General features: G+C 42.0%; 1 protein-coding gene and 1 long non-coding RNA gene across 2 annotated transcripts in view; one reads left to right on the forward strand and one right to left on the reverse strand.

The window, feature by feature from the left end:
- The window catches only part of LOC135898796 (uncharacterized), a 55,172-nt gene extending 34,817 nt beyond the window's left edge, over positions 1–20,355 (forward strand). The window contains exon 3 of the long non-coding RNA XR_011512751.1: positions 20,311–20,355. This is a non-coding gene — a long non-coding RNA (uncharacterized lncRNA). The remainder of the gene's footprint in view (positions 1–20,310) is intronic.
- LOC135898794 (oxysterol-binding protein-related protein 1-like) overlaps positions 1–22,920 on the reverse strand; it is a 103,738-nt gene extending 80,818 nt beyond the window's left edge. The window contains exons 1-10 of the mRNA XM_065427961.1: positions 22,411–22,920; positions 21,795–21,880; positions 14,634–14,708; positions 11,778–11,889; positions 11,585–11,670; positions 9,025–9,169; positions 8,138–8,250; positions 7,010–7,083; positions 5,274–5,337; positions 3,585–3,686 (exon numbers count right to left, since the gene is read on the reverse strand). Coding sequence (XP_065284033.1) covers positions 3,585–3,686; positions 5,274–5,337; positions 7,010–7,083; positions 8,138–8,250; positions 9,025–9,169; positions 11,585–11,670; positions 11,778–11,889; positions 14,634–14,708; positions 21,795–21,880; positions 22,411–22,579 — 1,026 coding nt within the window. The 5' untranslated portion in view covers positions 22,580–22,920. The remainder of the gene's footprint in view (positions 1–3,584; positions 3,687–5,273; positions 5,338–7,009; positions 7,084–8,137; positions 8,251–9,024; positions 9,170–11,584; positions 11,671–11,777; positions 11,890–14,633; positions 14,709–21,794; positions 21,881–22,410) is intronic.
- Between the last annotated feature and the right edge of the window lie 35 nt (positions 22,921–22,955).

Here is a 22,955-nt window from a genome sequence, read left to right on the forward strand (position 1 = left end):
TCTGCAGTTCCACTGAAAACTTGCTTGAGAGAAGACTTTCTCGAAGAGAAAGGCTGTGTAGTAATGTATAAACACCTTGCTCACAAGATTGTAGTTACTTAGTGCCGCGATGCTGGGGTCTGAGTCCTCTACAAAGCACAGTGCTTCATTGTAGCTGGGCCTAAGAGAAGGTGCTCCTGATAAGGCAAGTGAAAAACTGCAAAGTTGTCCATGGGTTATTTCCTGATATCAACATTTGAAGTGGCCTTGGCTATTGGGCCATGAAAGCATCGTTCCAGCTTGTTGACTAATATTTCGTGAACCAGCTCCTGGCATCCTTCACTCGTTAGCCATTTAGACCTATTAATTGTAGTGGATGCCAGCAAATGTTCACATTCCTTGAAAAGGTGGCCAAACCTGTAATTAGCTTAAAATGAAGCTTCTAATTATTCAGCCCTAAAAATACTGTTCGCATGTTACAATTGCAAGAATAGATGTACGAGTGACATTTTAGACAGCAAGATCCAAGTTTTATAGGCAAGAACTTCCGTCTATATCGGAAAAATCATTGACTGCACTAAGCTAAGGAGAATTGAGCAGCAGCTATTGCTGCCAATGAAGTACACTTAAAACGATGAGGATAGCAATAGGGGCTTGTTGGTACGGCATATCTTATTTTGTTATAGCGCAAGCTTGACAAGGACAAAAGAAGGCACATCTGACACACACAGCGCTCTTGATGTGCGTGTGATGAAGCACTGTGTGTGTCAGATGTGCCTTCTTTTGTCCTTGTCAAGCTTGCACTATAACAAAATTAGATACACTTAAAAGCCCTTCGAGGATAGAGAGGGAGGGGAATTCATTATAAGAGAAAAGCTCAGAGGTTGAATTTTCAAGAGAAGTGTGCAGATCTGCAAGCCTGGCATGTTCAGGTTACCAAGGTGCAGCTGCAGGACACTGATCATGGGAAACAGGTAAACCATGCACACATTTTCATCCCTTAAAACATTTAAGCACTCAAAGTTGCGTCGCCTGTTATAGCTCGTTTTGTCAAAGATGGAACTGGTTACGGATTACAGGCAATTAGTTACTGAAAAAGGGAAATGAATTACAGCGAGCATTACCGAGCAAACAAGTAATCATTAAATTACAATATTACAAAGAGATGTAACTGATTACGAGTAATTAATTGTGTAATTCGTTACATACAAGTCTGGTATCAAGAGCACCAAACATAAGGTGCAATGAACAGAACATGGCAAATTAATAGCGTCAATTTGGTAGTACATAAAAACTATTAGATAAAACGTAATAGTATAAATGCACTTTAATGTGTGACTGATTGATCTAGTAATCGATTAGATATGACGTCACAAAACTATTTTACTATTTCAAAAAAAAGCACAAAAAAAAATTCTTGCTTGTTACTGGCTCTCTGCCCTGTCAGCAAGAAACAAGTGGCAAAATCCATCATCGCTGAGTCTCATCTCAAGACGAGGTCAAATCCTTAGGCATGTTTTGTCGTAATTGTTGAGATCGGCCGTTTGTTTTCATGCTGCTAGGACTACAGACACAGCACCAAGGCGTAAAACTGGTCTGATTTCTAATTAGTAGATAGCACTACAGCATTAGCACTGGTGATGCACTGATGATGTGGAACGCAATAAAAGCCTAATTGATCACTGCATCATTAATTTACTACCCCGCTCTAGCAAGGTACATGATGACACTAGTGAGCAACCGCAAAGTAGACGCCGAGCAGACGCTTTGGCGCAGGTGAACATTTGTAAGGGCATTTGCCCGCACTACTTATTAAGGAGTCTGCAAGGTAACTGCCGGGAAAGCATACAGGTAAAGCGAAGCCCTGCTGTCGCATGCATGTAAACGTAGCTTATGGTTACGGCGTCAAAACATTTTTTACGCTAATCCACAAGCCGTAGAGCATGTAACCAGATGGCAAGCAGGAGCTGAGCAAATGACATGGTGTGGATGAGCACACCTCGAGGGGCATTCAGCCATCCCATTGGCTAAAAATTCATGTAGGTTCCACAAGGCTGCAACCAGCTTATGAGATGGAGTATAATGGCGACATAGTCATTTTCACAAACAGCACGCACAAGCCCAGCTTGCTTGTATTACGACGTGAAAATTGTATCTGTGGATCTTTTGATGAAATGCACCAGGGGGACAAGTCACATCACACACGCCTAGCACATTAGTCTTCACATGAACAATGACTGGAGCCACCATTAGTTGGACAAATGTGTAGTGCATAAAAGTGCACGTGCGAATTATCAAAAGTGTCTATTGCTTATCTACAAAGAAAGAGCACATGTCATCCTAAATATGCCAAGGCTCAAGTGAGAATGTTTTGAGGACTTTTCCTAAATCAAGAACGACCAAAATGCAAGAAAACACTTCGATATCCTCGACGTCACAGTCATGCATCAGTGCTGAAGTATCAAAGCTAAATTCAAAACATGGAAAGTTTGAGCGTCATTCACTCTAGTAACCGATCCCGCCTTTGCTACAAAACGAAGATGAAATACCGTATTTACTCGCATAATGATCGCACTCGCGTAATGATCGCACCCCTAAATTTTGTCGTCAAAATTCGATTTTTTTTATTTCCCACGTAATGATCGCGCCCCGAACTTATCGCAGCGATATGTCGTGTGCTAAGTCTAGCGAATAATGATCGTGCTTACCACCTGTCGAATGCTACGCGAACGACTCTTTAAGACAAGCCAAGCGGCCTGCACGCACTAAACATTCTTAAGTAGATGCCTCATTTCATTACTTTCATCACTTTCCGCACTTCTATGACAAAATGAGGTACAACCAAACTTGCCTTTATTATGGGTTGGCTTTATAACGGCTGATGTCAACAAGAACAATAAAGGCCCATTTCGATTCTTTTCATCTGCTTTTGCACTCGTGAGCACGCAACAAATCGCGCGCGGCAATGATATTAGCCACGTTTACTCTGATACGTTAAAAGTGTACCCTATTCATACGCCGACGCTTGTAACACAGCTAAGATATTCGCCCACCCTTAGCGGAAACGTGCCGTATTAGCATAGTAGTGAAGACAGATGCCGCAGTTTCCGCAGCATGCCCGTCATGTGTTTATATGTCACTGGCTGCTAAGCGCGCCCACCTGTTTCTGTCCCCTCAAAATGGACATGGCTACGTTATTGCCGCAAACTTGCCGATATTAACGATATTATTCATCACTGATACGGAAGAAAGTGTTTCAATGCACGTAATGTACTCACGAGAAGAAAAAAACATCGCGTTCGGCGCGTTCGGCTTGCTCCGCCAGCCGCCATTTTTGTTTTGGTGTCCAGCACCCGCAATCTCACATCTCGCAGCCAACGCGGTACGAAAAAAAAAATTTTTTTTTTTTCGCGGGAAATTTAACCCGCGTAATGATCGCACCCCTGAATTTGCGTCAATTTTTCTGACAAAAAAAGTGCGATCATTATGCGAGTAAATACGGTAATGTTTTACTGATCTAAACAGATTCCATGTTGGTCTGTAGCATCCCTTCAAGTATACGTTACTGCATGTGCTATGTGAAGAGCCAACAAAATGATGGTTACCATGCGGTCCACCTTGTCATTTTCATCTGGAGGAACTGCCAATCTTTCAGGAGGATCCTCAGGAAAGAGTACTGCAAAGGCTGCCTCATCAACAGGATCACACTGCAAAATGAGATAAAGGAAGAAAAGCCTAAAGCCTCCCAAATGAAAACCATGTGACCATTTTAAAGCTAATATCCATGCAATGTTTACAAATAAGTTCAAGTTTTAATGGAAAGTAACATGCTATTTTCATGATAGAAATTGTACTGTTTCTTTCCTGGTATTGGAGGCAGAGCCTGTAGATTACCTATCGATACATATTTAAATAAACAAGCTATGATAAAAGCATGAAAAATGGAAATCAAACCACCTTTGGAGAAATGACTGTGCATGCCAAAGCATACTGACAACAAAATGAAAATCTATAAGATGGAGATTAAATGGGCAGAGTAAACTTAGCCATCGCACTGAAAGGTTAACCTAGCACATTAACAATGTAGTCACCATCTCAAATTAGACACAAATATCAGGTGTTAATTGAAGGCTGTTGATGTCTAATGAGAGCCCCAAGATGAAGGAAATTGTCGTGGAAGGCTCACAAGTAAAGAATCTCAGAAGTTCTTGTTCTATTTAGGGCAGCGTAACTCGTTTGGCTGTGCAAGTCATAAGCATTTATTAAATTTGACACAAATAGATAATTTTGGGCCGGACACTATTATGTCAATGGAATGATTGACCGGTAGTGTTAAACATTCCAATGCAAAATTTTTGCTATGAGAGATGATGTGGTGGAGGGGGGCTCCAGAATATTTTGACATCCTATGGCTCTTTAATGAGCGGCTCTCCTCGAGTACTCTGGCAATGCTAGACTCTCTCCCATGCCATAGCACTTATCTTTCCAATGCAGCTTTCTTATTTCCTGACGTCTGGATTTACCCCGTGACACACACGTGATGGCAGCAATCAGTGTTGTGACACAGCCCAGACAAAGGATGGCATGAGTGTTCCGATGCTAGCACTCCCTAATGATGTAGAACACTTGGACATGAAACGAACTTGCTTCCAGCTCTACAGCTGTAGTACAGTGGTACGCTCACTGGCGTTTCCACATTTCACTGCTATCAAATGTGGTCACTACAGCATAAAATTGAAACTGCAACTTTGTGCTCAGCAGGAGAGATGCCAAATTTCCCGAATTTTCAATGGCCCTGTTTTCAGGAAAAATTGAACAACATAAGTTTCACACTGTTTATTAAAGGAGGAGAGTGCCCCTCCGGTGCCTTGAGCGCAATGGAAGACAGCGCACTTCCTTCCTCGTGCATGCGCGATCTGAGCCATCATCATCGGCGCACCAACGCATGCTTTCACTCACACACGCAGCATATGGCGCGCGGCCACAATGTTATTGCACTTGGACTTTATAGGGGACATTACAGCAATGCCGACAATTGAAATGCGTCTGGAGTGCCCATATAATTGCTATTACAATAAAACTTGTTGTCTACACAAAAATTGTTTTTCTTTTCCCCCAACCATTCATATCTATATACTCAACAGCAGAACGCGCCAGCCAATGAGCCGTCACGGTGAATGCAGGAAATTCGTTTTACTGAAGAGACTGAAAATTCTTAAACCTGACCTTATGAAGCCCCCCAAAAGCAACAATGAGTACCCAGCTAGAATGAGGGGATGCAAACAAGTTCATACCTCGACTTGAGCAGCATCCAAATAGTAGAAGCGTTTTCGACGCATCCCAGATGCAGCATCACCACTGTTAAAAAAAAAAAAAAAATCACAGATGATTGCAATATTCCGTAATATCAAATTTGAGCGCAGCTGTATATGTTTTCATTTCATGACATATGCTGAGGCATCGCACCTATCACCGCACCGACTAGCAGAGCCACGACTCGTGGCACTACATACAGACCGGCCACATGGTTGCCATTTACCGGCAACTGCAGCTTATGCAGCCGTAATCTTTACCAGGAAACGTTTGCCGTGAATGCTCTGCCTGAAGGTGAGCTTTCTGGTTCTTTTTCTTTTCCTTCCCCTGCACGACCAGTGTCTCTGCTGCCACGGACGTGAGCGCCATGTGGTAGTGCTTCAAGAAGGCTTCCTCCGCTTTCCTCCTCCTGCTTCCACTGCACTCAGCTCCTCTGCTTTCCTCCTCGCAATCTGTTCGCTATCACCATACTTCATCTGCAGTCACGCTCCACGTTCCCTCTTTCAACATCTTTCGTTGTGCTCGTTTGCTCCGTTACACCGCCGAGGTATGCTGACGCTCAACAAAGAAACAGATGCTTAAGAGCTACACTCCAAAGGTACGAGATTTAGGCTGCGTAACACTGCCTCGCAGCCAGGGCGGGTAGTTTACAATGAAAAGAAAAGAAGGGAATGCTACGCTTCTAGACTGGATGTGCCGGGCGTGACAATACAAAGGAAAACACAAATAATCAATGCACATAGTATACAAACAACAATTACGGTACAGAAATGTCACCTCATAAGGGTGAATCAGGAAGCCTTTGCCCCTATCTTTTACTAGCCAAAATAAGGTACATAGAGTGAATTGCAAACACACTTACTATTCTACGTACCTTACACTATTTTTTCACACAGTCCCCACACCAGTTCAGACATTCGTCCCATCGCAGCACTAAATTTGAGATGCCCCTGTGCCATGTTGCCATCAGTCCATGATTCACGTGGCCTCCCTGAATGCTCGTTGTCATGCAAGTCTTCATGGCCTTTTGCGAACTCGGGACACCTTTCCCCATATCTGGGCTGCATTTCCATGTGGATTTCGATGGGCGTTTGTCCCTTGCTCCAAAGAAAACGAATCACACTTCGTTGCTTGCACGACGTGGTTGAGGGAAGCACAACCGCCATCTTCAGCAACTAACAGCAGTGCTGTGCTGCGGTGCTACCGGCAGATAAGCTCAAGCTAGTCCAAGTAAGATCCACCACTGGGAATGGATACGTTGACTTCGCATTTACAGCCGTAATTTGGCTAAAATAAATAGGGGCAAAGACCTGAAAATACTGGGAGTTAGACAATAAGACAGCAACTAAGTAACCACATATTTCCTTTAGAGAATTAGTATGGCTCACCAACTGTGACAGTGGAGTAAAAACTGCAGGCCCCATACCAGGAGCATGGGAGGGAGGCCTGCTTCGTCATGCCTATTTCTACTTGAAGTTATAAATTACCTACCTCAGTTGTGCCAATTGATAGACCCCAGACCACTTGTAGATTTTTGCAAAAGTTCCATTAAATCTGGCTACCACAAAGAAAAGAAAACAAAAAAAAACAAAGAAAACCCCATAGAAGCATTAAAAAGATATAGTAAGAATTTTTAAGAACTTAAGGACAATGCTCACTTAAGTCAAGTTTTGCTATCTACACATGCTCTCATTGCACCGAGTACATGAAAACTCACCGTGAACGAAAGAAGGAGAGCACGCCTCGATCCAGAACAGCCCAGACAGGACGAGGACCTAGGAACCTTTTCCTCTGCAACAACCACACCACTGTCGTAATCAGCAGCCTATTTTAGGTTCACTACAGAGGGAAACGGCATCTCCCAGCTATCTCCAGTTACTCCTGTTAAGCGCGAGCCAAAACCCTCCTATGCCTGCAGACTTCCTAATTTTATCACTCTAGTCAATCAATCTTCTTGCAACCTTCACTCTACATTCTCTATACTCTCACTGTCACTTTAAAAAGCTGTTTATCCATTCTGTCCTCTATACAAGACCTTCCCAAACCCACGTCTTACAGTCAACTGCACAATAATCTCCACCAGTGTCAGATCTCTAATCCACGCTGTTATATGCTTATTATTTAAAGCGATCATTTTCCATTGTATCACATGTGTTACATAGCTTCTTTCAACTTTCTTTGTTTGAGCGTTGCAAGTTAGTACTGACACCACTGTGCATCATCTGTGGCATATGAAGCCAGTTTGTCATGCTGTTATTAGTATGAAACTAAGATGACCTTTGTACTGAATGTAACACTGAACAATAACTCTGCCTTTTTAAAATCCTTCCAGAGAAACAAAGGGAGTGACATTTTCATTGTTGATTTATAGATAACCAATTATTATTATGATTCACCAATCATCACTAAATTAAAAACATACCCATCAATGGGATAATAAAGCATGACAAACACAACATTTAGTTGGAAGTAAGTGCTATGTCTTGCTTTCTTCTTTGTCCAATGCGTGTGAAGTTTCTTCCATTTAATGAAAACTAGTCCAACTGCATATAGTACTAACTAGCACCAATGACATGCCCTTTTGTGCAAGTTCTTCTTTTCATTTTCATGAAAGTCCACAAGAATTGTCAGAGCACCATATTCATAAGTAGAATGAATGTTCATGCACTATCATGAATTTATGAGTCTTAATACAAGAACAATTACATATCTTCTAAAAAGAGAAATTGAAATAAATTGTCAGCCTACACGAAGGAGGGAAGAGCAGTTTTATGCTCTGCAGTAAACTGTCATGCACATACCAAGTCAAGTACAATATGAGACACAAGGTAATGACCATACATACCCTAAGTAAGGGTCCTTCGTGCCTGCTGACATTCTTGCGTAGCTGACGGATCGGTTCCACATCAAGTATCTGTCTCATCTCATCTGTCCGGGCCAAATCAGATGCCAGCTGCTCTGTAAAAGAGAATGCTAATGAACCTGTCCGTAATTGCCTCGCAGATGCTGCAACTCTCATATTGTTACCTGTTATTCCCTACTAACACACCATATGTTAGTCAGCACATCTCCTGATATTTTGTGTCTTAAATTTTTTAGGTGGGTTGTGCCGCGTCTCTTTTGGCCTTCCTATTGAACACTGTTCTTGCAGGGAGCTGGCGATGTTGTATAAGGAGTCAGTTCATTTCCAAAAGGCTACACTTGGACAGTGCAAGTACTAACACAATGCCGCGATTAGGTTTGCTTGAATCCAAGAGGTTCCAACTAAAATTAACAGAGGAAACTCTGGTACTGTTGTAGTTCAGCTACAATGGGAATGACGGAGAGTAGATGGATTTGTATATAATCGATGTTTGTGGCTTCAGACATTCTTGTAGCATTACTTTAATTTCTTTAAAGCTTCCAAGAAATCACATACAGTATTTCTGAATGCACGAAAGCAACAAGTCTCCACATGTATGAATAATCAGTGCAAACTGTTGCATCTATAAAGTAATATTTATTTTATATGATCAATTTGCAAAGCTGCAAAGGTGTCAAGCCAAAAGGACAATGTTTACGCCAAAATCAATGTACCGCACATTCCCATGCTGACTGAACAGCTATATTTGCGGCCTCTGTAGACACTAGCAACAGGTGTTTCCCTCTAATAATTTTTGTGAGGGACTCTGCCTGCACCAACTCAACCCAACACCTGCATGTATACATGCACGTACACACAGAAATGCGTACCTCTGTGATTGCGCAAGGTTGAGTCAATTCCACACTGCAGGAGGAAGACAGCCACTTCCTTGTTGTCACTGTATGCTGCACAGTGCAAAGCAGTGTTGCCAAAGCCATCAACGCTGTTGATGCTTGGCGGATGCCTCCCACGAAGCTGATTGAATGTTGTGAATGCAGAGACATAAGAGAGAGAGAGAGAAACAAAAAAGACAGTAAGGCCCTTTTATACAGAAACTACACCTGCTTTATTCTACATCTAGAAAGCCCCATTGTGTGAGCCAGACAACGACTTCATGTAGCTTGGCTCAAAATTTTACCCCAACAAATTCCTTTGGCAGAAATCACTCAAAATGTAGGTAAATGGGTAGACATCTGCACGCAAGGCACTCGACACATGGCTATTTCTTTGAAGAACAACAACTTTATTGAATCCAAGACAGCCGTCAAGAACTATGCCAAAGGTAGACTCCCGCCAGAAGCGCCGAGAATTTTAACCAACCTTCGTGAAGATCGAGACGTTCACATTATACGGGAACACCGCACACTCCTCCCTTCCCGGGAACGGAATAGCGCACAACCTGGCTCGAGAACTGATGGGCCGAGCAGGTGATATGCTAATACTGGGAACGAAGAGGGACCCAATGACCAGCTTTAACAAGATCACCAAACACTATAAATTGGGAAGGGCCCATTTCCCCCCAGCACACTCCTCGCTAAGTAGACAGCAAGCAACGGCATGGCGCGTCTTACAAACAGATACATATCCGAAACTGGTGGCCTACCACCGCTACTACCCTGACCTTTACACGGATAGATGTAGATTCTGTCAAGATAGGGCGGGCCTACAACCTATGGTTTGGGCTTGTCTTCGGACACCCACACAGAATAAAATACACAAGACCAGAGAGCAGTAGGAGACCGCGATGATCAGCTGTGCATCGGAAGACCAACTTAAGGCGTGGTGTATATCTGAGCGGTATATAAAGGTGGAGCCCCTATTCCAGGGCCCCACTGGCTTCTGCGGCTCACTGGGCCCAGTCGGAGGTCACCAGCTGGCTTCCCAAGTCCAGTTCAGTGAGTCGCGCCTCTTATGACCAGTTAGCGAGTGAGTCCGTAATTAGCGACGGCATGGTGTGAGCCAGGTACTTTGGGCATTCGTATGTGATGTGCTAGAGTGTCTGTGTATCTTCACACCAGGGACAATTGTCTTTGTGTCTGTAGGGTTCATCTTGTGTAGCCTGTGCAAGTGAGGAAAAGTGTTTGTCTGTAGTTGACGCCAGTCTTTTGCTTGCGCCCTGTTGAGCTTTAGATGGGGAAGAGCCTTTGTTCGTCGGCCAAGTCTTTGCATCTCCAACATTTCTTGTGGCATGCCAGGTGTGGGGTGTCCGTTAGGGGGGAGTGATCCGTGGCTCGGCCTATCATATCTCGACCCAGGCGGTCCACCCTTTTGTTGCTGTCCACTCCGGCGTGTGCCGGGCACCAGGTGATCCCATGGTCTCGTGTCAGTTTTGGTCCCAAGGATGCGCATGACACTGGCCGGCAAAACTCCCTGTAGGTATAGTCGGCATGAGTCCTGAGAGTCTGTTAGTATGTGAGCCGATCAGCCGTTTGCTTCGGAGCAAAACCTCTCCTCCGTGCACCTAAAACACTGTCATCAGAAGCAGAGTGTTGCTTTTACATGCTAAAGAAGGCACAAGATCAAAAACTAGTTCCTTCTAAAAACGCAGGCATCTAGGTGCATCTCTCTATGGTTTTGAATTACTCTCCCAATGCAACAAACTTCTTAAAGAGTAAGCTGGCGTTGTGCCCCTCTCGGTGCCAGTTATCAGCCTTCTCACCCCATATTTCCCTCCCAGTTCATTGTATATGTGTTTTATCAAATACAAAATAATAATAATCACAATGCACAGTCGAGGCACCATGTTGCATCCAGAAGTAGTACTACAGCACAAAGGGCTAAACAAAAAGCAGCCAAGCCATCTCATATAGGGTCTGATCTGTATGCTACTTTGAGGACTACTGCGGCGACTTGGTTAGTTCTTGCTTTCACTTTAAAGCCTCACAGATACAAATATGACATAGGCATGATTTCTATAAAATAGTGCAATGAAATGTTACTGCACTGACTTTTGGCACAATCAACAGAGATATGACAGTATCAAACAACTCACACACACATTTCTGCTTAACGGCTCCCAGCAGTTCATTCCAGCACAAATTGAGTCAACAACCATTTCCCCCATTTTTGCACTTTGTAAATACTAAATAGCTGTGAACCTGGCAGAATCGCGCATTAATGAATAAAATCATGTCATCTACAATGTGCACTCAAAGTTGAAATTAATTTCTGTGCCCTTTTAAAGCGCACATGATAAGTACCGTACAAGCATTTTCACATTCCACCTCAAACAATGTGGAGACAATGGCTGGGGAATCGAAAGCGCGCCATTGTGATCAGCAGCAGACACTAAGTCACTATAGTGGGCAAGTCTACCAAAAAGTGAAAGGGTTAATTTACAATATAATGAACTTAACTTGGTGCAAAAAAATTAATTTGATTGACACACACCAGACATTGTATGGTTTTCATGTTCCCTTCCTTAGAAGCAGCAAAAAGTTTGTCAGCCTTTTTCTTTGCGTCAGCAGTTTCCGCAGCTGCAAAGAAAAAGAAAACCTTGAGGAACAGCACCAACACTCCATGCTTAACAAAAGAAAAAGTCATTCCTTGAACTGATTTCGCACGCTAGTGTGATTTTCTTCACCTGCCAAAATGCGTTTGATATCTTCATCCTTAGCCACTTGCCGTGGAGATTGCCCCTCACAATTTATGATGAAGACGTCTGCATTGTGCTTCAGAAGCAGCATCACCAGGCCCTGCAAAGGAAGCGTGTGCAACATTGCAGGCTCCAATAAGCTGTAAATAAGGCAAGGAACCCAACGAGCTGTAAATAGTGCAAGGAACCTTATTGCACGAGGCTTTTCAATAAATAAATAAATAAATAAATAAATAAATAAATAAATAAATGTAAGAAAAAGAAAACATTTTGGTGATTTCAACGTGAACAAAGATTAAAGCAATAAACTGTATCACAAATGGATGGTTAAATTAATAAACCGCATTCCATCACCGACTGAAACAAGGACTCGATTTAAACATCAGCATGCTAGACTTCATTCAATGGATGTTTCGACACTAGCTACATTTCTCCATGAAAAACATGTAGTCAATTCCGCTATTATAGTGTATAGGCGCTCCCTCTACATGTTACATGCATATGTGCAGTACAATCCACTGTTAGAGAGAACTCCAAATTAGTATTTTGATGCAAATTGCAGCTCAGTTCTGACATAGGAGTCTCGGCAATACTTTTTTTTTACCAGTGTAGGCCTACCTAATCGTCACACCAAGCACCCTCTTGCAATGAAACTGATGATACATTTAAGTTATATTGATTTGAATACTAGTTTGGTGTTGCCTTTATCAGTGGATTAGAGTCTACATGGGCAGAATTCAATCATGGCGTCAGTGAAGGTGCAGTGGATTCCTTTGATCTGGCTACCCTTCTGGCTACCCAACCTCTGGCTACCCGAGGGCTGCCACAGTGGACAGCCAGATGTTCATTTTTCTTGGGCTGGACAGTTATCGTCTGGCAGCTGTCTTGAAGTCCTCCAAATAGCAGACAACAAAAAGAGGAAATGAGTACTCACTGCCATCTTTGTGAGAACTCAGCAGATTGAAATGTGGGTGCTTGAGGACTTCTAGTTCCCTCAGCAAAACGACAACAACAACAACCGCCAAACTGCAGCTTTTATTACTTCTGGTGTTGTATGTTAAAACCAGTTCCACCTTTTGAGATGGTGTGATGCTAGAGGCGGCAAACATTTGAAGTTGTTCGTGCTTGTCCAATTTTTTTAATCACGTTGAACAGCACACAGTACACTCATTCATGCTATTTGAGCTAATCGACTCACGCAGGCCATAGACATTTGTTTCCCCACATGTTTCAGTGCTTTTTGGATTGACTTTTTATCAGATGGTATCCCTTCTCATATGTCACACGTTATGTGGTGGTAGTGTACCTCTCTTTATTGCACTTAAGAAGATGGTTGTGGTTCCATCTAGCCGGCGTTTGCTCCATCGGATGCTTGGGTGCGTGAATGGCATGAAAAACCGATGTGTTCCAACCAGGCTGTCAGTGTAAATGGAATGCACTGAGTAATGGCCAGCCAGTCTATAACTACACGCAAGTTCAGTTATTGCTCTCATGATTGATACTGTTTTTGTGTGAAACTTACGGCGCTTGGTTGGTCACCAACGGCATGTGAACTTATGCATTTTCATATGCCTTGTCACAAGTCCTGCAAGCCCTAGGTCGTTTAGCACAGGGGCTAAAAGAGAGGCACCATCAGGCAAAATGACTTTCAAAATTGAAGTACAAGCAAGGCAGCATGAAAGTTTATATGTATTAAGGTACCCTGTACCAATCCTCTGCCTTTACAGTCTTGCCAAATAAAGATAGAACGCCAACTCATCAACGTCAGTAGGTGAAGGGATTGCCGTGAGCAGCTTTCCTCGAACGATCACTTTCAGGGAAATAATCACTATCGCGAGATTTCGCGTCTTGGCACCGGACGCGTTGGACAACATCCTGTACTTTTTTATAGATAGCTTGGGCTTGCATATGTCTTACAAGTTGCACGAGGTCTTGCAAATGAAATCATATCCCCATAGGCAACACACATATGAGCCAACCATACCAAGTGTGCAGGTCGCTGCCTATCCCAGTAGCATGTTTGCATTTCTATCAACTTTCCAGGCTTTTGATATTGCAATTTTTGGATTGTCTTGGGGTGCCAGCCCACATGACCATGACATCATTTCCTATCAGGGCAGGAATGAGTTAGCTAAAGGAACTCCTAAAATCAAAGAAGCCACCATCTTGCACTATTACGTTACAGGCCACCATCTCCGAGCTGGCACTAGGTCTGCTCATTCAACTTAAGAAGCAAGGTGCCAAGATAGCAGGTGCATTGTACATGGTGCAAACTCAAGCGTTTCTGTGCTGGTCTCTAGCTTTTTGAAGTATAGTGGCTAACAAAAAAAAAAAAAATTCTTTGCTCCCTGGTAGTTTTCTGCCCTTGCCATCAATGTGTGCCAGCTTCTAATATTGGTGGTCTAAATTTCAGATGGCAGTAACATTATAGCCCTGACCTGATGCCTGTGGCATGACCTTTTCCCCTTTTTTTTTACGGCTTGACAATGACTATGCAACCTCTCATGCACCCCATGTCGAAAAGATGCGGAACGTACTGAAGAAGAGAAATACCACCAACAGCAGAACTGTTCACGAAAAAAAAAAAGTAAATTGGTTGATCCCTCTTTTTATGGGAATTGGTCCTAACAGACAAGTGAAACATGCGCAGGTTGCGGCATAAAGACTATCACAAGGTGTATGCCTTATATATAGTCTACGCTCGTTACAATGGACCATACTCCCTAGAACATTCCCCAGAGGGCATATAACAACTTCCAGCATATAACTGAAATTTTCTATGTGGCCTGGTGAGGGGTCCTTTAAATGTACACAACATTTTCTTGTTCTTGCACTCGCACTCACCTCTCTGCCTGTGTAAGCAGCCTTGTGCAAGGGGGTGTCTCCTTCACGGTTGATAACATCCACATAGGCTCCATGCTGCACAAAGCAGTAACACCGAGTCACCAGACACATTGACACAGTCAAGATGGCGTCCTTAATGTGACACTGAAGAAAGATAACTAATCAGCTTAGACTAGCGAGGTTACTCTTTAAAAACACCATTTGTATGTTTATTGGTGGAAAAGAAAATTGAGTATGAAAAAAATAAAGCTAAATCATACTTCCCTTTCTCAAGTTACATGGCTGAATGGTTTTTTGCCAGAAATATTTTTAGTTGAGTATTTTGCTTCTTAAAACAGTTCAGCATGTACGTCATAGCAACGGTGCAAAAAAACACACATTCATGACATAAAAGTTGGTTGGAAGTTTGCGCAAGTGCCTGTCCTTTCACATCCTCGGTCTAGCTTTGCATCCCATACCATGATAATGTGCCAGTCTGAAGTCATGAATATTACGGTCTATTGGAATACCTGGGCCCTTTTTTGTGCAAGTCCCCAAAAGTTACTGGGCTCAGCTTTGGCTTACTTTTGAATTCAATGAGATTCTGTCTTTATTATCAATTAACTATCACCGAGATGACCAACAACATTTGCGAGGAGTAGGTGCCTGACCACCCTTTTCGCAGTTCCATACGTATAACCTATGAATCTAGCCATGTGTGGCCAAACCATTCCAAAGTCCCTTTTCTAGAGCCCAATTTCACAGGTAATACAGTGCCTCAACTTCATCCTTTCAATCTCAGGCAAAGCTTGCTTGCCATATCCTAAAGTTCAGAGTGTCCACACCAATGCTGCACATGTTAGGAGACTTAAAACTGGACATGATATCTATACAGAGTCTAAACAAGGCTTTAAAGGCGTACTAATGACAAATATATAGTTAACCTAAATTGGTTGATTAGACCTCTGTAATACCAAAAAGGTCCGTCTGGCCGTAAAAAAGCAATTGTTCTTTGAGATCCTCCTAGCCATATAATGTTCCCCCCTTTTGTGCGGCATATTTGAGGGTCAAATTATTGGTCATCTGCTTCCTTCACCACTGAAAGAACAATAAAATGTATTTTCTACAATGCTCAATTAACCATGCATGATTTGAACTTAATTTAAATTTTATTGAACTGATATTACTACAATATTAACAATTTCACATAGGTAAGGGTCTCAAAGTCATGGACTGGACAGTAGCTATTTTCTATAAGTATACTGAATTTGCTCTTTTATGGTACTTAAAGGTTATCATGATAGAAGAGTTGTGTGACACTTCTTACGTCTGATTGTTCATGGGGTTCAACATACCAACAACTCTGGGGCTTTGACAGATGCCACAGTGGAAGGCTCTGGATTAATTTTTAACACCTAGGGTTCTTTAACCCTTTCAGTGTCACTGACATATCAGAATGTTCTTGTGTTTCAGTCACAAGGGGGATGCGAGGGTCATACTAAGAGAGCATTTGCCATTATCCGTGTCATTTTTGTCCTTGTGCATAAGCAAAATTAACTGCTGTGCTCGTTTTTATAATATCCAAGAAAAAAAAACACGACACTGAAAGAGTTAATATGTACAGTCGCAGACAGAATAAAATGGACCACAGGATCTCCGAAAACGTTCAATTCCCGAGCAGCCTGTAGCAGTAACCAGTAAAACTGCCCACGACAACGTTGTTAGCATATTCTAGTCGAGGTCCAAAATGCAAAAACCAGATTGCGTTGTGATGTTGCGGAGATATTCAGCTTTTTCTTAGATTTCATGGTCCATAATATTCTGTCCGCGACTGTACCTGTATATAAGTAGGTGAGCATTTTTTGCATTTCGCCCCCATTGAAGTGCAGCCACCGCGACCGGCAGTCAAGCCCGCGACCTAGTGCTTGGCAGCAGAAGGCTATAGCCACTGACCTGCCATGGCAGGTTGCTCCATTGCCTGCTACGTCTTGTACATACTGCTTTATGATGTGTTTTAAGAAAAGTCATATTATGATATAGTTAATATTGTGATAAATCTGCGCATTCCTCACATGTAGTGCAAATGGAGCTTGCTGGCAATAAACTATATCAAAGGCACTTGAGCATATCTATACAGTTGAACATCGTTACAACACATTCGCACCAAACACAAGAATACCTTCCTCATATCAAATATTTGTTGAAGCTTATAATTCTTACATGCTGGTATTGGCAAAAAATTTTGTAATCTACATCGTTATATCTGTGTTTGTTAAGTCAAGGTTTGACTGTACTGCCATTGAAAGGATGGCTTGAATGCTCCCATCAGTTTTTCTTTTTTCCACTTGATCCGGGCCTTTCTAAATTTCCCGCTTAGAGAACTAAACCTGTCTGTTTTAAAAACAGAGTAACAGAAAAGGTACCATCCCACAGGCACATGAGGCCTCACAGTCAAGAGCCCAGTACCACAAACTCAGCAGTTTATGCTTCGCAGTGCGTGTCACATTGTACTTTCTTTGCTGTGCGGTGTACTGCTCAAGCAATCCAGGGAGAAAGCTTGGGCAAGTGCACAATTTTATGAGATGACTCATTGAGCAGGCTGGCTCTCCATTGTTCTTTTTGCTAGAAATAGGACAAAGGATTAAACAAGGATGACTCATATGGAAGCGCTGCTGCCAACTAATTTTATTCAGAAGCATGTACTTACGTAAACATGATATGGGGGATGGAATCATGACTTAGAAGACCATGCGAAATTGCCAAGAAAACAATAAGGAACAGAAAAGCAACAAGGAGGATCATGTGGCAAAGGAATTTGTTGTGAAAATTAAAGCTATATTAGTAAATTATGTTCCTACAATAATTTTTAAAAGGCCACTCGTAGTGCGATAGGAGGCTTGGATAAGTCCTAGAGGATGCAAAAATGCAAATTTAATTTCATACACCAGCTTACCATTACAATGTGTATTTTGATGGCGTTTGCTGAGTTCTCGCTAACTTTTAGCGACAAAAATGGACTACATTGAATTCTGAAGGAGTCAAAGACTGAACTTGACCTGCTTTAGGGACTTCTACTGCATCGATAGAGCCAAAAATATGAAAAAAAAGATAATTTGATATCTGCGACATGCTACTGATGTAACAGCATTGAAGTGCTCACGTGGAATTCAGTAAGAAAAGCTTGGACTTCATTTCCTCTGCAAGTAAACAGTCTCTTACAGCTAAATAATGAAAACAAGAGTTTGAGAAAGTATTAAATCAGTTAAAAATAATTTAGCATTTCTCTTGAGTGTCCGTTTAAAGGCCAGCTACAATAAAATTTCTCTTTGGTTAAGTTGGCTATAAATGTGTAGTATACACTATTGAAGCATCTTGGCAAAACCACAGGGCTGGCAGTTGTCCATTTTTTTTTTATTAGCAGCTTTTAAATAGTGCCTAAGCCAACGACATGTGCACCTGGTGGTTAGCGGATATGATGGATTTCCTGGCAAGCTGCCTTCGAGATTTTTCAGCATGCTGCGGGAAGCCACAGACAGCACTGAATCCCAGAGGTCATGCATCACATCCGGCAAGTGGTAATGGCGGTATTTTTTCAGTTTTGTTATAAAGACTTTGTACATTAGCAAAATGACACATCCAGTGATATTTCAAACACTTAATTTTGCCAGGAGGCTGCTTTATATGTAAAATATCTGAAGTGACCTTTTAGGCAGACCAAAATTTCCTTGCAGTTGGCCTTCATGACGACACACAGACACATGCACAGTATGGCCACAGTGAACACCTTTATGAAGGATACATCAACAAGGCTGATAAGATGTTACGATCATGCTTATGTGCTACAGATTTTTCATATCACCATGTATCGTAGTACCCAACAAATACGGCATCTTCAATAATAGCATACAGATTGCACGCTCACACATGTTGCCGCATACCATTTTCGCTGCTTGAACAACTACTGTGTCAATGAAAAACTTTTGTAGTACATTACACAGGTTAACATTCTGGTTGACATGTGTCTGTATAACACAAGACTTCAGTACACACTAATGAATTAAGATGTATTTGGAAGGTTGACAGAGGTATTACGGAACCTCGTGGTGTGGATCAGAACATTGGCTGGCTCAGTGTCTTAGCATCAATTCAGCAATATGGCTGTATATTTTTGTTTTAGATTAATTTTAGAATGTGTACCTATTTGTTAACGTTCTTAGGCGTAGTTAGGTATGTTTGCTGTTTTTTGTGACCTTATATTCCTCTCTCTACAACCGTTTTTATTGTAGGTTTCTGTCCCTTCTCCATATTCTATTACATTGCACTTTCTGCATGGTTACAGTACAGTTCAGGCATCCACTGTAAAATGATATATCTAAAATGTCTGTGATTATCTTTCCTACCTATGGTTTACAAAAGATTACTTCTACTACTACTACTACATATAGATAGCAGCACTATATGCAGTGAAAGGATTTGTATCACTACTCGTCACACTGCACACAGCACAAGGCCCTTCAGTTCGTGAGCGTGAGACCATGGGCTACCTCCACCCTATCTTTTGCAGCTGTGAGGTTAACACAATAGCACTTGAAACAATCGCAGTGAAAAAGCAAAAAAAAAACAACAATGCATCTGTCACTGTGATGCATAGTTCAATTACTACATTTAAATACTGGACAACATAACACAACTGGATAATATAACATGCTCAGCATCAATTAAATCTTGTTACAACATAGGGACTGGTTGAAAGCAATACACATGTTTGCCTATGCATAATTACACAAATAAATAAATACATTTGGCTTATCTCAGCTCATCTTAAACCCAACAAGGCATATAAATCAATCGTCCAGCTTGCTCGACCTCTTGTCTGCCACGCATCCTGACAACTTTTCTGAACTAACATTTTTGCCCGGGCTTTGTGATCATGCCGTAATTCCCGCTACTTATCAATTTCATATCGCATATCCCCCCAAAACAAGAAAGATCATAGTGCTCTATGACAAAGGTGATTATGTTGCGTTCAATGAAACGTTAACTCAGTTCAGTTGCTCCTTTCTTGAAATGTTCACATGCCGTTCCATTGAAGATAACTGGTTGAAGTTTAAATCCAAAATGCAGGAACAAATGAAAGCCCATATTCGTACCATCACTGTAACTGAACGGCCCTCATCCCCTTGATTTGATAACGCATTAAAACGCCTGAACAATAAAAGAAAAGGCTTTATCGTATCGCCAAGCAATCTAACATGCCACGCGCATGGGAAAAGTACCGCTGCATTGACAAAACGTTTCAATCATAAGCTAACAAAACTAAGCGATAATTCTTTACAACCTCACTTCCCGACATGCTACGTAATAACCCTCGTCAATTCTGGAAGGTTGTCAATCCATGCCCAAAGAAATCGATAAAAATGCTTGACCAAAATGGCATCCCTATCCCTAATACTGAACTTGCAACAACAGTTATTTCAACATTCTGTTCAGTTTTTACAAAAGAAATTGAAGTCAATCATTATTTTACTAACCCTCAATATCCTCTCATGCTAGCCATCACGTTATAACCTGATGGCATTTGCAGTCTAATAGAATCTTTGAAGCTAACTTCATTGGCTGGCATTGAAGAAATTAATGTGAAAGTGTTTAAAACACAAAATATGTCACTAGTGTCCTCTTATCACACATTTTTCAACAGTCACTCTCGTCTGGAGTGGTGCAGCAGGACTGGAAGACAGGTAAGATCATTTCAGTCCCCAAAGGAGCTTCTTGAATGTCATGTCTTGACTACCGGCCAATTCCATTACCAGCATTTTGTTCCAAACTGATGGAGCATGTCATCTTTTTCCACATCACGAGATTTTTAATTTCTAACAACTTTTTTCATCATAGTCAGCACGGATTTCTTAAGAATTTATCTTGCAATAATCAACTTGCACTCTTTATAAATGATGTCAGTTCCAAATTAGACTTTAATGTACCCATAGACTCATTGTTTTTAGACTTTGAGAAAGCTTTTGATAAGGTACCCCACAACTGTCCTTTCTTGAAACTTTCAGTCCTGAATCTCAATCCCCTAATTTATAATTGGTTGCGCAGTTTTCTGACCGGCCGGCAACAGTTCGTTTTTGCAAATAACTTTTCATCTCCTCTGTCTCCTGTGCTTTCTGGGGTTCCTCAAGGTTCTGTTCTTGGCTCCCTTCTCTTCTTAATCTACATTAATGACCTTCCTAATGACATATCTTCTAACGTACACCTATTTGCGGATAACTGTGTTATTTACCAACCCATTAACAATAGCTCAGATATCCCTGTCCTGCAACGTGACTTACAAACAGTTGAAAAATGGTGTAAGACATGGTTAATTTCACTAAATGTAAATAAAACCTCATTAATCTCTTTCAATTGTCGGCATTCTTATGTAGCACCCTCATATCTCATAGGTACTTCAATAATATCATCTGCAACCTCTTATAAATACTTAGGGCTTATTTTAATGCATGATCTTTCATGGTCCTCTCACATTGCTAAAATAACTAACGAGGCTAACCACACCTTAGGCTTTCTCTGGCGGCATCTGCAATTTGCCTCTCCATTGGTAAAAACTCTTGCCTACAAATCTGTGGTAAGGCCGAAACTTGAATACGCATGCTCAGTTTGGGACCCTCATCATACTGATCTTTCTAACATGCTTGAATCTGTCCAAAACCACGCAGCCTGATCTATCTTCCATGACTATTTTTCATATACTAGTGTCACAGCGCTAAAATCTAATGCGAATCTTCTTAGATTAGGAATGAGGCGTCAAGTGTCCAGGCTCATTCTATATCACAAGTTGTATCATGCCCCAATTGGTAACAGCGTCATATCGCCAGCTCACCGCCATTTATTCCGGACCAATAATTCAAAGTCAGTATACCCCCCGCATGCGCACATCACCCATCATCCCATCTTCATTCGTTTTCTCCACGTACAGCGAGAGACTGGAATAATTTGTCTGAACAAGCGGTGAACAACTGCAGTGCGACTGCGTTCAGGACTGCCATTGAACACATTTTTCTTTGAAGCTGCCCACCCCTCATGTAAAACCCCTCTCCAGGGGCTTTAGAGGAATAAATAAATAAATAAAAAATAAATAATACCATAAGATCCTGAGATAAATCACAAATCGTCCATACTGACCTCAAGCAGAAGTTCAGCCACATCAAAATGTCCAAAGTAGCAGGCCAAGTGCAGTGGCGTCCAGCCCAAGTTAGCCTTCTGCGTACCTTGATGAATAAAGTGATAATCAGACTGTGGGTGCCACTTTTAACTGCATCAGTGGCTTCTTTAGATCCAGGTGCTAAGACACTCCCCAAAATTGACGTAACTAAACTATTGAACGTGACGCCCTGTGAAGTATTTTAAGTTCCGGTCAATATCGATTACACATTTTAAAAAGTAAGTATGCACATAAAATTTAAAAAAAGAAATAAATTGGGCGTGTGTGAGATATTGCCGCTACCGACGCAAGGATTGAAAACAAGCTCAGCTTCCCCATACAATAACGAGCACTGCCGCGCTGAAAGAGTTGAAAATACTTGTTATTCCTTCCATTATGCAATCGAAATTAATTTTGGCATTCAGACCAATGCCACCGTTCAGACAAACTGCACTAGTGAATTCATAAGTGAATACGTCGACAGGTGAGGAGCACGTTTAGTAACGAACCTAGGTAATAGCAGACAAAGCGACAGGCAAGACACGAAAGATATCAGACGTGGAAAAGTCGAGAAATATAAAAGGGCTTGAAACCTGCCTTTGCAGTCAACATTGGGGGCGACTTTTTTCGCCGCAGCATTGTTGAGGAGGTTCTCAACAGCCGTGTACGAGCCCAATCTCGCAGCTTGCAGTAGTTCTTCTTCGGGGGATAGCTCGATAGCACTGCCAGCGTCTTCATCGTCCGAAAGAACGCTCATGATCGTCATCTACGTAATGAGAGACTCGCTCCGTTCTCTTGACACCCGAGAGGCACGCCGGAGCTGGAGGCGATGACACGACGATCTTACGTAAGTACACAACGAGCGCGCACAACGCCTACCAGCCTCCCCCTCAGGCACAGGCTTGAAAGCTGACGCTTCGCGTAGCATACAAACTACCCGCGCGTGGCGCGTGTTCGCCGAACACTTTTAAATCTGCGTAAATAACAACAACAAAAAAGACCTCTGCTGGTAGTCAGCCGCAGACTGTGCAACCCAGCCACAACATAGAATGAAGAACCAGACACGAACACCGCAACGGCTATCACGTGTCTGCTGTTGTCAAATATTCTTAGTGTTTGTATTTCTTTCTATTGGTGTGCGG

The sequence above is a fragment of the Dermacentor albipictus genome, chromosome 3, assembly GCF_038994185.2.
Source record: "Dermacentor albipictus isolate Rhodes 1998 colony chromosome 3, USDA_Dalb.pri_finalv2, whole genome shotgun sequence".
NCBI classification, from domain to species: Eukaryota; Metazoa; Arthropoda; class Arachnida; order Ixodida; family Ixodidae; genus Dermacentor; species Dermacentor albipictus.